This window comes from Pantherophis guttatus, chromosome 1 (assembly GCF_059756535.1).
Source record: "Pantherophis guttatus breed Tessera chromosome 1, ASM5975653v1, whole genome shotgun sequence".
NCBI classification, from domain to species: Eukaryota; Metazoa; Chordata; class Lepidosauria; order Squamata; family Colubridae; genus Pantherophis; species Pantherophis guttatus.
In genome coordinates, this window is record NC_142063.1 from 145,949,460 (window position 1) to 145,963,234 (window position 13,775).

At 38.9% G+C, this 13,775-nt stretch overlaps 1 protein-coding gene across 16 annotated transcripts in view; it reads left to right on the forward strand.

Annotated features, from left to right (window-relative positions):
- Nucleotides 1-13,775, forward strand: part of PKP4 (plakophilin 4) — a 169,086-nt gene that overhangs the window by 131,317 nt on the left and 23,994 nt on the right. For all 16 annotated transcript variants that reach the window (XM_034425615.3, XM_034425643.3, XM_034425634.3 and 13 more), the window contains 4 exons: nt 5,589-5,772; nt 11,263-11,380; nt 12,250-12,441; nt 13,118-13,291. In XM_034425615.3, the coding sequence (XP_034281506.1) occupies nt 5,589-5,772; nt 11,263-11,380; nt 12,250-12,441; nt 13,118-13,291 (668 nt within the window). The remainder of the gene's footprint in view (nt 1-5,588; nt 5,773-11,262; nt 11,381-12,249; nt 12,442-13,117; nt 13,292-13,775) is intronic.

Sequence of the window (13,775 nt, forward strand, 5' to 3'; positions counted from 1 at the left end):
TTTGATTTCAAAATGATAAATGTTGTGTTTACATTGAAACTGGTCTTAAGACATTTCCCCATTTTTATTAGAATTCCCATTGAAATTTCATTTATTCTCCTTTCTCTCTCAGATATCTTTGTGAGAGGTTAGGGGCGGTTTGTAATAACTTAAGAACAGAATTATCATCCTACTGTTCAAACAGTAAGGGAGTATAAATTGTACAATCTAAAACTGAATCAAAACTGTGGCCAGAAATGATATAGAATATTTTGGAGCCAACAGGGATTAAAGTATGAAGATTTTAGTCATTTTAGAAGTGATAAAGGCAGTACGTGCCTTTTCTTATATCTTCTTTTTAGAATATGAGTTTATTTGCAGTGCAAAGTTAGATTAGTTGCCTCGAAAAGAATAAGGAGGCACCTGGACAAATGTTTATTGTGGTGCCATTACTCATCAGTCATATTTAGTTAGCACTGAGTATGAAAAATAGCACTTTCCATTTCCTCTGAGATATTAATGCAAGCATGTCAGTAATTAGTTGCATGTCAAATTTAATTAAGCGTATTCCTGTTTGCAGCCCATCATGTATGATGAATAATTGCCCTCAAATTTTTTTAAATAAAGAGACTTTCTCCTCCAATTGTCTATTACAGGTAGCCCTTGCTTAACTACCACAATTGGGGCTGGCAATTCTGTCACTAAGCAACATGATAATTAAGTAGGTCATCACATGACCATGACAGACTTCTGACCTTACTTCCCCCGTGGTTGTTAAGCAAATAATCTGCAGTCATTAAAGAAGATGTGACTATGACTTACGATTTTATTGCTGGCTTTTCTGTTGACTCTGCTTGTTGGAAGCCAGCTGTCCTTAAGAAAGGACTATATGCATAACTATTATGCAAATGTCATTTTACTGGGCCTGTAAATCTTTTGCCTTTTCCATAACTATAAAGCTAGTCCTTGACTTAAGACCAAACTTGAGCCCAAAATTTTTGTTATTAAGCAAGACAGTTGTTAAGTGAGTGTTGCTCCATTTTACGATGTTTCTTGCCACAGTTGTTAAATGAATCACTGCAGTTGTTAAGTTAGTAACAAAGTTGTTAAATGAATCTGTCTTCCCCATTGACTTTGCTTGTCAGAAGGTCACAAAAGGTGATCACATGACCCCCAGGACACTGCAACCGTCATAAGTATGAGTCAGAAGCCAAGCACCTGAATTTTGATCATGTGACCAAGGGGACGGTGAAACAGTTGTAAGTGTGAAAAATAGTCGTAAGCCACTTTTTTCAGTGCCATTGTAACTTTGGACACTAAATGAACTATTGTAAGTCGAGGACTATCTGTAACACATACAAGGGAAGGAAGAGAGAAGGGAAACAAATTTTATATGTTCACACAACAGGTTGCCTAACATGTTTGAATTGATAAAAGAATGGAAATCATATTTTGAGCCATGGTAGCGCAGTGGTTAGAATGCAGTACTGCACTTGCAGGCTACTTCTGCTGACTGCTGGCTGACTGCAGTTGGGCAGTTCGAGTCTCCCCGACTGAAGGTTGACTCAGCCTGTCATCCTTCCGAGGTTGGGTAAAATGAGGACCCAGATTGTTGGGGGCAATATGCTGACTCTGTAAACCGCTTAGAGAGGGCTGTAAAGCACTGTGAAGTGGTATATAAATCTGAGTGGTATTATTTTATTTATTTATTTATTTTATTTTTGAATTTGTATACCGCCCTTCTCCCTGAGGACTCACGGCGGTGAACAGCCAAATAAAAACATCAATTACAAATATTAAAATACAGTTAAAAATATATATATAGATTTGGACCCATTAATTAAAACGATAAACAAGACAATTAAAAACACATTAAGGGCTCGGCGGAAGGCACTGAGGTCATGGATTCTCCTTATCTCTGGGGGCAACTAATTCCAGAGGGTGGGTGCCCCCACAGAGAAGGCCCTCCCCCTGGGGGTCACCAGCCTGCATTGTTTGGCTGATGGCACCCCGAGGAGGCCCTCTCTGTGGGAGCGCACGGGTCGATGGGAGGTCATCGGTGGCAGTAGGCGGTCTCAAAGATAGCTAGGCCCTATGCCATGGAGCGCTTTAAAGGTGATAACCAACACCTTGAAGTGGACCCGGAAGACCACCGGGAGCCAGTGCAGTTCACGCAGGAGCGATGTTACATGGGACCGCCACGCTGCTCCCGTCACTACCTGCGCTGCTGCGTTCTGGACCAGTTGGAGCCTCCGGGTGCTCTTCAAGGGGAGCCCCATGTAGAGAGCGTTGCAGTAATCAAGGCGAGAGGTTACGAAGGCATGAGTGACTGTGCACAGGGAATCCCGATCAAGAAAGGGCCGCAACTGGCGGATCAGGCGAACCTGATAAAAGGTCCCCCTGGTTACAGCCGTCAGATGTTCCTCCAAGGACAGCTGCGTATCCAGGAGGACTCCCAGATTGCGAGCCCTCTCTGTGGGGGCCAAAGACTCGCCCCCAATAGTCAGTGATGGAGTCAACTGACTATATCGAGATGCCGGGAACCACAGCCACTCAGTCTTGGAAGGGTTGAGTCTGAGCCTGTTCCTCCCCATCCAGATCCGTACAGCCTCCAGGCACTGGGACATCACTTCAAGGGCATCGTTGGGGTGGCCTGGGGTGGAGATGTACAGCTGAGTATCATCAGCGTACTGATGGTATCTCACCCCAAAGCCACGGATGATCTCGCCCAGCGGCTTCACATAAATGTTGAACAGAAGGGGTGAGAGGACCGACCCCTGAGGCACTCCGCATATAAGAGGCCTCGAGGTCGACCTCTGCCCCCCTGCCAACACGAACTGCAACCGCTCGGAGAGAAAGGAGGAGAACCACTGTAACACGGTGCCCCCCATCCCCAACTCTTCCAACCGGTGCAGCATGATACCATGGTCGATGGTATCAAAAGCCGCTGAGAGGTCTAACAGGACCAGAACAGAGGAGCAACCCCTGTCCCGAGCCCTCCAGAGATCATCAACCAACGCGACCAATGCCGTTTCCGTGCTGTGTCCAGGCCTGAAACCAGACTGGAACGGATCCAGATAGGATGTTTCCTCCAGGAATTGCGGAAACTGTCGCGCGACCACACTCTCAACAACCTTCGCCAGAAAGCGAAGGTTGGAGACAGGACGGTAGTTGGCCAATATTGCCGGATCCAGGGACGGCTTCTTGAGGAGAGGCCTCACCACCGCCTCTTTCAAGGCCACGGGGAAGTGACCCTCACTCAACGAAGCGTTGATAACACCCTGGAGCCAGCCTCGTGTAACCTCCCGGGAGGCCAGTACCAACAGGAGGGACACGGGTCCAGTAAACATGTGGTCGCACTAAGTCTCCCCCAAATCCTGTCCACATCATCGGGAGTCACAGCATCAAACTCCTCCCAGATAACATTCTCAAAACTATTCCTCGTCACCCTGCCCTGATCTACCCAGTCAGAGTCCAAGTCCCCCCGGATCTGAGCGATTTTGTCATGCAGGTATTGTCCGAAATCCTCCGCCCTGCCTTCCAAGGGATCCTCCCGCGCTCCCTATATTTTATAAAAATTAACTCTTCACTACAGTTTTTTACGGATGATGCCTACTGGTTTATTGGATGATATGAAATGAAATTATAATGAAAGAGATAAACTGTAACAAAATCAATTGCGTTCTCAAAATTTTTCCAATTTTTCAAATTCTGGAAAGACTATATTACCCATTTCAAATACTGGAGAAATTATTTTAAATAGCACTGTCAAATCAACATTTAGGGATTTTTTTACTTCAGATTTTATTTGTGGCATTTCTGTTTATACCAAGAAGTTAAAAATGGTTGAATAATTATACTCATAAAATTAATAAATATTATAAAATAAAAACAATTCTATAGAGTGATGAATTATGACAAAGGAAGTATTTGGTTGGGTGTATTAGTGATTCATATACAGAAAATCTCTCCAAAGTTTGGTCACAGATAAAACAAAGGATTCTGGGAAGAAAAGCTGACAGCCAATTTGATAGACAGCATCCTATTTTTGCTGCCCTAACACTGACTTGGGATCTGTTGACAGTGGAGAAAGAACCATAAAATGAGAAATGTTGGAATTATACATTCCTTCTTTGGTATCCATATACTAACAGAATATTTGTTAAGAAGAGGCTGCTCAGAAGTTCCAAATATTGGAAATATCATTTTACCTTTACAGAACAATCTAAGGGGAAAAAATACATTGTGAAAGATGTTTGGCCCAAAAAATATTTTGCAATTTGGTGAGACAGATTATTGTTATTTCAAATTCTCTTCTTGTAAATATTTGTCAAGCATTAAATTTGAACAGTGAAGTAAATGTTAGCTCAGGAAGATTGTAAAAGAAAAACCTGTGCTGAAACCACTTCAACTCTCTTACAAACTATAGTGACTCAATGAGTGCTACACATTAGGTCAGGCTTATGATTGTAGCCATTAATGGGCTTTTATCTTCCATGAATTTGCCTCTTTTAAAGCCATTCAAGCAAACAAGTCATCAGGATATGTCAGCATGATTACCTATTTTTAACTGTGCCAGTGTTTTAAAAAGTGTTTTTTGTCTGTTCTGAATCCCACACATTTTGCTTCCTTGGATGACCCCACTGTTCAGAATTTTGAAAGACGAAGAAAGACTCATTTATTTTCTCCATGCCAAGCTTCACTGAGTACACTTATAATGATCATCCTTATTTGACTTTTTTTCACGAGAAAAAGTCCTAAATGTTTCTTTAGGGCTATGAATTGGAGTATTATTTATAGAGCTGCACAAAGAAGTCCAGGCTTTATTTGCAAATTGATGCATGCAATACTTCTTTCCTTTTTCTTTCTTTTTTCCCCCCAATCTTTATGAGGATAAGGAATATAATTCCATTATATTCATTATTTATAAAAATAGCTTTTGTAATTTCATCTACAATAAATCCATCACAGTGATTGTTTTATATTCTGATTCTTTGAAAAATAAGTAAACCATTATAACACTGAATCAATTTTTAACAATACTTAGAGTCAAAAAACTTATATATTTCCTAAATCACTCCAGCTCTGTACAATATTTCCTTTATAAATGGCAGGTGCCTTTCATTCCTTAGAATATACAGAAATATATCGGAAAACCTTTATAAAGCAGTGCACAATGCTATATTTGTTTATTGGATTCAGTGGAGCTTACTCCAGAGAAAATGGATGTGGGATTGCTGTTTAGGTTGATCAATTCACCATTTGCACTGCAGTCTTATGCCATTCTAAATTCTTCCTGATTTATAAAATTGTCAATAGCTATGACACTTCATGTTTTATAGACCTAGTAAGAGCTCCTTCTTTGTAATATATTCAGTGGTCCAAGTTGGCAGACCAAAATAACACATAGGGGGAAAAGGATATTTTGGTGTTAGGCACTAGCAATGGTTACATTCCTATTAGAATTGCCAACATTATGATAATTGTTGTTTTTTTAAATTGTGCTGGGCTTATTGTTGTCAGTCCTTTGCTCTTTTGAAATGATAGTTGAAGCTGATATGCCTTTTGATCTTTTCTGTTACAACATATGATATATCCTTTTTCCAAAGGTGTCCTCTGGAACCTGTCTTCATGTGATGCAGTAAAAATGACAATCATCCGAGATGCTCTAGGAACATTAACAAACAGTGTGATAGTTCCTCATTCTGGATGGAATAATTCTTCCTTTGATGATGATCATAAAATTAAATTCCAGACTTCTTTAGTTCTGCGCAACACAACAGGTTGTCTAAGGTAAAATCATAGTTTCATAATAATCACTTTAACTAGTAAATGCTTATGCATCCCTTTTAAATCCTTCATCTTTGTAATTCAAGCTAATATTCTTTCTTTTCAGTAATGAAAGAAGTGCTGCAAATGTAGGCCCAAAGATATACTATTAAATGAACGAAATAATCCTGTGTATTTGATTAAATACTCATTCAAAGCCTTCACCTAGTTGATTTGGTCCAGATCGAAATAATAATTTATTTTGTAGCATATTACCAATGTGTGTATCGTTTTTATTAATGCAAGCATTGTAAAATTAAGACAAAGTATTTCCGTCAATTTCAATATAATAATAGCTAGTATGTATGTCTCTAAGAGATTGGTTTTGCCCAATGGTTTGTTGGAGGGTTTTGTTCGTATTTTTTCCTCTTAATTAGCAAAATTCACTTCTCATATTTTATCAAAAATGTTTCAGTAGGCCCATGAGTGCCAAATATGTCAATTTTGCATGGAAGACTATTGTTTAAGTCACACAATTTCAGCTTTACTTTGGGGAAGACTTTTCAATCTCGGCTGCGTTCTGTAAATCCAGATTCTAAAATAAATCTATAGACTTTCACCCAAAATCTAAAAACCCATTCAATGTATTCTATAACCTTTCTTAGTTATCAAGCATTATAAGTTCAGAACTCGTTTCCTGGTTATTGGGCTTTATCAGTTGCCTTTGGTGAGATGACTGGCTACATACATTTATTAAACAAATAAAATCTTGGGATAAAAGGTACTTACTACTTCCAGTGGGCTACCTTTATGTTTCAAAAGTGGGGTTTTCTTATTTTACAACAGTATGGTAATTTCTCAAGGAAACCTTATTCCTTAAGTTCTCAGCACTACTGATCATTATATTGGCTTGCAGGGGTTTTGAAATGTCAAGTTCAAAAACAGGTGGTACTTTTGACATGGGAGCCAGATAAGGTATCTTTGCCTGTTACAGAATTAGTTCTAAGTATGATTTTTGCCCCTTCAGCATTAGCAATTCTGGTTGGAGCAATTTTGGCTTCAGTGGAGATTTCAGTTTAGTTTCCATTTAAATAAGGTGCCCTTTAACTACAACTTAGATGAGCTTCTGGAAGCTCATTGGCTGATACATTTATTAGGGTGATTACTAGATTTAAAAGCTTTTGTTTTGAATTAGCTGCCCATTCCCTCTCAGAGACTTGTTGATAAATGACCAAGGGATCTCTCTCCATATGATGAAACCCACCCTTGGTCCCCAACTCCTGGTCATTGACCCAATAAACATTTCATTTCACCCTTAAGCTTATCCCAATGACTATTGGATATTGTATTGGACATCATCCAGGCTCCATCAGTTATGAGTGAGTAGGTATGTGTACCAGATGCCCATTCCTTTATCGCCAGTTTTTCTTAGATTGGCAAAGAACGCATAGCAGAAGCTGCTTGCTATGTTCCATGCTTCTTGTTAAGTAAGGAAATGATCAAAGATGAAGGATGACAATTACCGTTTTCTTGCCTCGTCATTTATCTTCACCTCTGTAACAGTTGAGTATGGTCCAGCACCAAAATTGGAACCTGTTGACAGACAGGGAAGGCAGGAAATTCAACTTCAAAGAATGTAATTCTTACAGTATTCAATCATTGCTTTGTCCTAGCGTACCACTAATCCTCAAGCTCCTACAGGCTATTATCAACAATTTATGTAGGAAAAGACAAGTGATTGTTCAGAGGAAAAAGAACAAACAACAAGAAGTTACTATCTTCTTTATCATCATGCCAAGCAACAAATCATAGCAGTTTAACATGTAGTCGTGCTTTAGCAAGTGCTGCCTGCTTTGTGCAGTGTCAGAGATGGAAGAAATAGCATCTTAGTCCCTCTGCTCTTGTGTCGCATTATTTTCTTTCATCGTTTGTCATCTAAAATTCAGTGAGCTCCAGTAATAGCACCTCTGGCTCATCTCCACAGAAACACCATTCATAGGTCTTTTTCCCTTGAAAATGCTCTTTTTTCCAAAGTTGTGGCTGTTCTGTATGCCTCTTTCTTCAGTCCTTTGAATTAGTTGTGCAGGTCTTCTGAGCCAGCCAGCGGGAACCTTTCACAGAAGAATATCCTATGCACATCTACGACAAATAAAACTCTTCACCATTTTTCTAAGTAGTAGAAAGTTGAGTATTTGCTACATATTAATTGCAAATTCCAAAACCTTTTGGGTGACTGTCCTCACCTATGGTCTGTTTCTGAATCAGACAATGCCCTACAGTAGGGGTATCAAACTCGTGTCATCACAGCGTCATCACGTGAGGTATCGTGACTTTTTTCCCTTCGCTAAACTGGGCATGGGCATGGCCCATGCATGACGCATCCAGCCCACAAGTTTGACAGCCCTGCCCTACAGTGCCAAGTAACATGGCAGGCAGCAATAGCACATGGCAAGGAGTATGCCATATGGCCCATTCTTTAGTGACTGCGTATCTGGGTAAGAAATTGCTGATCCACCAGAACAAAATGGAAGCATTTAAGGGGGGAAAAGATTCTTTTTTCTCTTTTGTAAATCTTAGATTTTCTGTGCTCCACCATATGACTGACCCACCTTATTTATTTGTTGGTGGTGTTTATGTGCTGTTTGTCATCTTACAAAATCTCACAACTTGATTTCCCAACATCGCAATTGGCTGAATATAGTTTTACAACCAGTGTACTTCTCTGGCTGCCATTAGGAAAACTGCTTTGTCCATTACTGTGACTTTTGCTTGATTCAGATCCAGTCTACAGCAGGAGTGGTTCAGTTTCAATTTACCCTGTACAGGTTTTCCTTGGTGCCTTGCACGGAACTTTCCAGCCACAAGATCATGTCCTCCAGCATACTTTGCAAGGGAGTAAACTATGCCCAATATTCAGACTCTCCCTCTCTTGCTCTCCGTTTCCCTCCCTGCCTCTCTCCCTCTCAAAAGGTGGTTGTTCTGAGAAAAATAGGAAAGCCAGGTTAGATTTGTTGGATATGTTTGCCACCTTGAATTATTTGTAAAAATAACAAAGGGATACAAATAAATAAAAAGTTATGCAAATATCCCCATGCTACATCCATAACTGTTTTTGGAATTCATTAGCTATTACTGGCTAGTGGTTCTTTTGCTTATGGATGGCTTTATTTTTTTATGCAGTCCATCGGCATGATGCCAAGAGACAGTGCATTAGGAAGGTATCTTCTTTTTAGATCTCTGTCTGTGATTCAGCCCCATAGAAAAGCACTGGTAGTACTACTGACTGAAAAATTGGTGTACACGGTAATGTTAGACAGTAAGCAACAAATAAGTTAACCGAAAGCTGTGATGGTGGCACTAATTTAGTTTTTATCACTTCAGCTACACTGGGGTGTTGAGAGAAGTTCCTTTTTCTGTACTATGGAACTGAAATATTTGAATTCTTTTAATTGTAGTTCATTAGCTATATGACTCTTGATGAGCCATCGCCACTCAATATTTTCATGTTTTCCATACCGATTACCAATCCAGATGACCATGTTGCCATGGCAAAAATTGCAGCGTCATCTGCATACATTAAGTCAATGATGAGCTGTCCCTGGCCATATTCAATTCCATGCTTACTACTGAAGTTTTTTTTTTTCATGAAGGCATGCGTTGCAATATTAAAAAGCAATGAGAATGGGATACAATCTTGGCATACCCAGTGCACTCTGGGAAAAACCCGTCTTATAGTTCACTTTTGAGGCAAACTCAACTGATTGACATAGATATCTGTGCTATAAGAACCATAGCAGCTTGTTTTAGTGTTTAGTAAGTGACCAGTGCTAGCTGAACCGCATTCATTCTTCCATGACATGATATAACATAAGTATCTGGTGATAGCAAGCCCAGTTTGGAGAGAAATTAATAAGCCTCTTGTTCTCTTTGTTTTTGTATTTGGAGTTGGATTGTCCATGTGAATATTTTATCAGCTGTAGAAAGTAAACTGATCCCATGGTAACTTCTGCACCTGTGGTTGTACATACACACACCCTTTTTTTTTATGTATGGGGGCTCTGATGGCTTGCTTTGATGTCCAGATCAGCAAATGGAGAATTAGTGGTGTGCATAATTAGTGAGCACAGTTCTTAGCAAAGCTTACCTCCTGACTTCAGTGCTTCTGCTGTGACCTCATCACACCCACCTGCTGTGCCTTGCTTTAGTTGTTTTATAGCCTCTTCAGTCTTGATCTTGCCTCTTGTATTGGTTCTTAAAGAGAACCTAAATTGTTTCTGCAGGTGGTATATCAGTTCTTAGTGGTTATATATATAGGGTGGAAACATTATTCCATCAGTTCAAATTTTCAGTACTCATATGTGAAAAGGTACCATGGGGTTTCCAAATGTTATCATTGATGTTATCCATATGACCTCCAAGAGGGTGCAATATGGTATATAATATACAGTATCCTTGTTGCCAAGCTACTTCTTGTGACTCTGCAGCAATATTATCGCAGTATTGTCAACCCAGCCATATAGATAGTAACACATCTATATGCCGGTCCCAAGCCCGGATAAATGGGGAGGGTTAATTCCCTATTGAGGAATTCAGACACCTACTGTATCTATATAAATAATGGGAAACAGATATTTTACTGAAAATCCAGAAACAAATTACAATAAAATTACATTAAAAAATTAAAAATTACACAAAAAAATTAACCATCAAATTAAAGTAGAACCATGGCTAGAGAAGGCCAAAAAAGATGGGTTTTAAAGAGATTCTTGAAACACAATAGTTTTGGGGCTCAGAAGGGAGATGCTGAAGATCTCATTCACAGATTTTATGTCAAATTTGAACATGTAGCTTGATCAGGATGAACTGATACAATGTTTAAAGAAAGCTGTGGCTTGGTAAATGTAGAAGATTCTGGATTTTCTCTCAAAATACGAATGGTCTTAGAGAAAAATAGAATATGTTGTATTGTAATAGTGGAGATGCTAGTCCACTATTGCTATTATATTCTCCAGTGAAATGGCTTTTTCTGTCCTTTTGTTCATATTCTCCAAATGAACTCCAGAGGGTTGGTGGTAAACACCAGAGCACATCAGAGAAATTAAAAAGGAGGCAAAAATCTGTTTGTACTATATTAGTTGTTGCCCATTGTGAAAATAGAGTTTCTGTTAAATTGCTGTTTTGGTTAACTGCTCATTTAGCACACAATAACAACAGTGTCCTTGTACAACAACAACAACAGATAATGTGTTTAACTATCTTAGATTCTTGAGAAGGATTCAATAGTAAAAGGTAGCAAAACTAGTCAGAACTATCTATAAACTATGTGTATATAATAATATCATCATACATCAAACTGAACACTTCCAAATTTTTTATACTTCCCCATGAGTCAGTAGTATCATCTTGGATAAATATTCTTCTATAATCAATTTGTTGTATAGACATAGCTGAGATAATAAAACACCAGTGCATATATCACAGGTTCTGTATTTTTTGCTTTGTTTTGTGCCTTAGGAATTTAAGTTCTGCAGGAGAAGAGGCAAGGAAACAAATGAGATCTTGTGAAGGATTGGTTGATTCTTTGTTATATGTGATCCATACATGTGTGAACACTTCTGATTATGACAGCAAGGTATGCAAATGTTTTAATTACCAAACTTTCTTTTCAAATAAGAGTTATGTTGAATTGAAAGATGTCTATATAGAATTTGTCTTTCTGTTATTGAATTGTTTGTATTGTGTGATGTCATCATTAGTATATTTTTGTGTGGACAGAAAACTTAAATAAACAGACAAGGGTTTTGTTGTTGTTGCTGCTGCTGCTGCTGCTGCTTTCTTTTCCTCCTTTTCTAGTTCCTATTCACCCCTTATTCCAATTTAGCATTTTTAAGAGATAAATTGTACTTGTTGCTTAGGGAAGATTCACTGTGATAAAGTTTGTGAACACCTACAGGAGGGTGTTATCTATATTAGCACTATCTGATACTGACAATAATTCATTAAGTTAGTACTTCAAAATAAGGAAAACAATCGGGATATACCACAACATCTTAAAATATCTATATTATTCCAGCAAAGATAAAAAACACAGTCACAATACAGCGAAAAAGACAGTGAGCTTTGTGGTGCCATGTTTGTTAAATTTCAGATAGGACTGATGTTTCTTATTACTTCAATATCACAAATTCAGGATTTGAGAAATGTAGTAGTTTAGGAATTTAACATGATTTTTATATTAATCATTCCATATGATTTGGATAGCATTACTTGATATTGAAAGATTAGAAAATTTAATCTTCATTGCTTTATTTTGAAAAGTGAAAATTTACAGAGAAACATCTTGATAATCCCTCTTGAATTGTGATGATGAAACTATGAGTGCTTAGAGAAATATTTTCTTTCTTTCTTCCCCTCAACGGATTTATTCCCTGAATATTCTCTAAAATTTATTTGCCCAAATCACTATTGGATTTCTTTGAATCTCTTCTGTTTCACTTTTAGACAGTTGAAAACTGTGTGTGCACACTTCGGAACCTTTCTTATCGTCTAGAGCTTGAGGTTCCTCAAGCCCGCCTTCTTGGCATTAGTGAGTTGGATGACTTTTTGGGGAAGGAATCACCCAGCAAAGATTCTGATTCAAGCTGCTGGGGAAAAAAGAAGAAGAAAAAGAAAAAAACTTCGCAAGAGGATCAGGTTCGGTTTTTTTTTTCCTTTTTGCATAACCCTCTTAGAAATACCAAATGGAAGATTTTAATGAGAACATTGAGTCACAATAAAAAGAAATACTGTATTTCAAAAGTAGATGGAAATATTTATGCGTCTTACACTGTGAATGTTGCTGAAGCCCCGCCCATCCACCAGCCCCCACCCTTTGGCCTCTGCCTCCCAGCAATTTGCCTCCTTGCAACAAACAGCCTGGTCAGCTTCAGCATAGCCTGATTTAGCACAAGCCGCTGATTGGTGGTTGTATCTGCCTCCCAGAATACCACCTATCAGCTGTTCCAGGCTGTGGGGATCGCCACTGCCTATCCTTGCCACCTGGAACAGGTCAAAAACAGGACGCACGGAGGCCAAAAATGGGGCGCGCAGAGGCAATGGCGATGGGTGGTGACAATCCCCACAGCCTGGAACAGCTGATAGGCAGTATTCTGGGAGGTAGATCCAACCGCCAATCAGCTGCTCGTGCTAAATCAGGCTGTGCTGAAGCTGACCAGACTGTTTGCTGTTTGCTACAAGGAGGCAAATTGCTAGGAGGCAGAGGCAGATTTTTTTTTCTTGTTTTCCTCCCCAAAAGCTAAGTGTGTCTTATAGTCTGAAAAATACGGTAACTGTTTGAATGTAATATTTTTATTGTGGTTATTTTGTACAGTGGGATGGAGTTGGTCCAATACCAGGGCTGTCCAAATCGCCTAAAGGCGTGGAAATGTTGTGGCACCCATCTGTAGTAAAACCATATCTAACTCTTCTAGCTGAAAGTTCCAACCCAGCCACTTTGGAGGGTTCTGCAGGATCTCTTCAGAATCTTTCTGCAGGCAACTGGAAGGTAATGTATGAAGCTTGGGAGTAGTGATGGTTCATTCCTACTGCCTTTGCAACATTGATACTTTATTGGAGAGACACTTGCGAAGTAGAATATGCTATTTGCATATTCTACGTAATATTGCAACTAGTATGAGTTGCAATATTACAGAAAACTGCAAACAGTTGTTTTTTTAAATCCAAGAACCTTGCTTGAAATCACAAGGTCTCTTCTGAAATGTTTCTAAAATTATTTCAATCTAACAAAACTTGAATCTGCAAGTGAATCCAAGACTGTTATTCAGCTAGTAAAATTAATTGGCCTGACTCTTCGCAGTGCATTTGCAACTTATCTATACATTTAACATTAGGTTACAATTCTGTGAAGTCTGGATGGGCATCCTATAAAATATATAGGATATATTTTAGGGGTAGAAAAAAAAAAGATGGGATTTTGAAGGACAAATATGTATATGTTCTTAGAATGAATATATATTCATTCTTTCTTA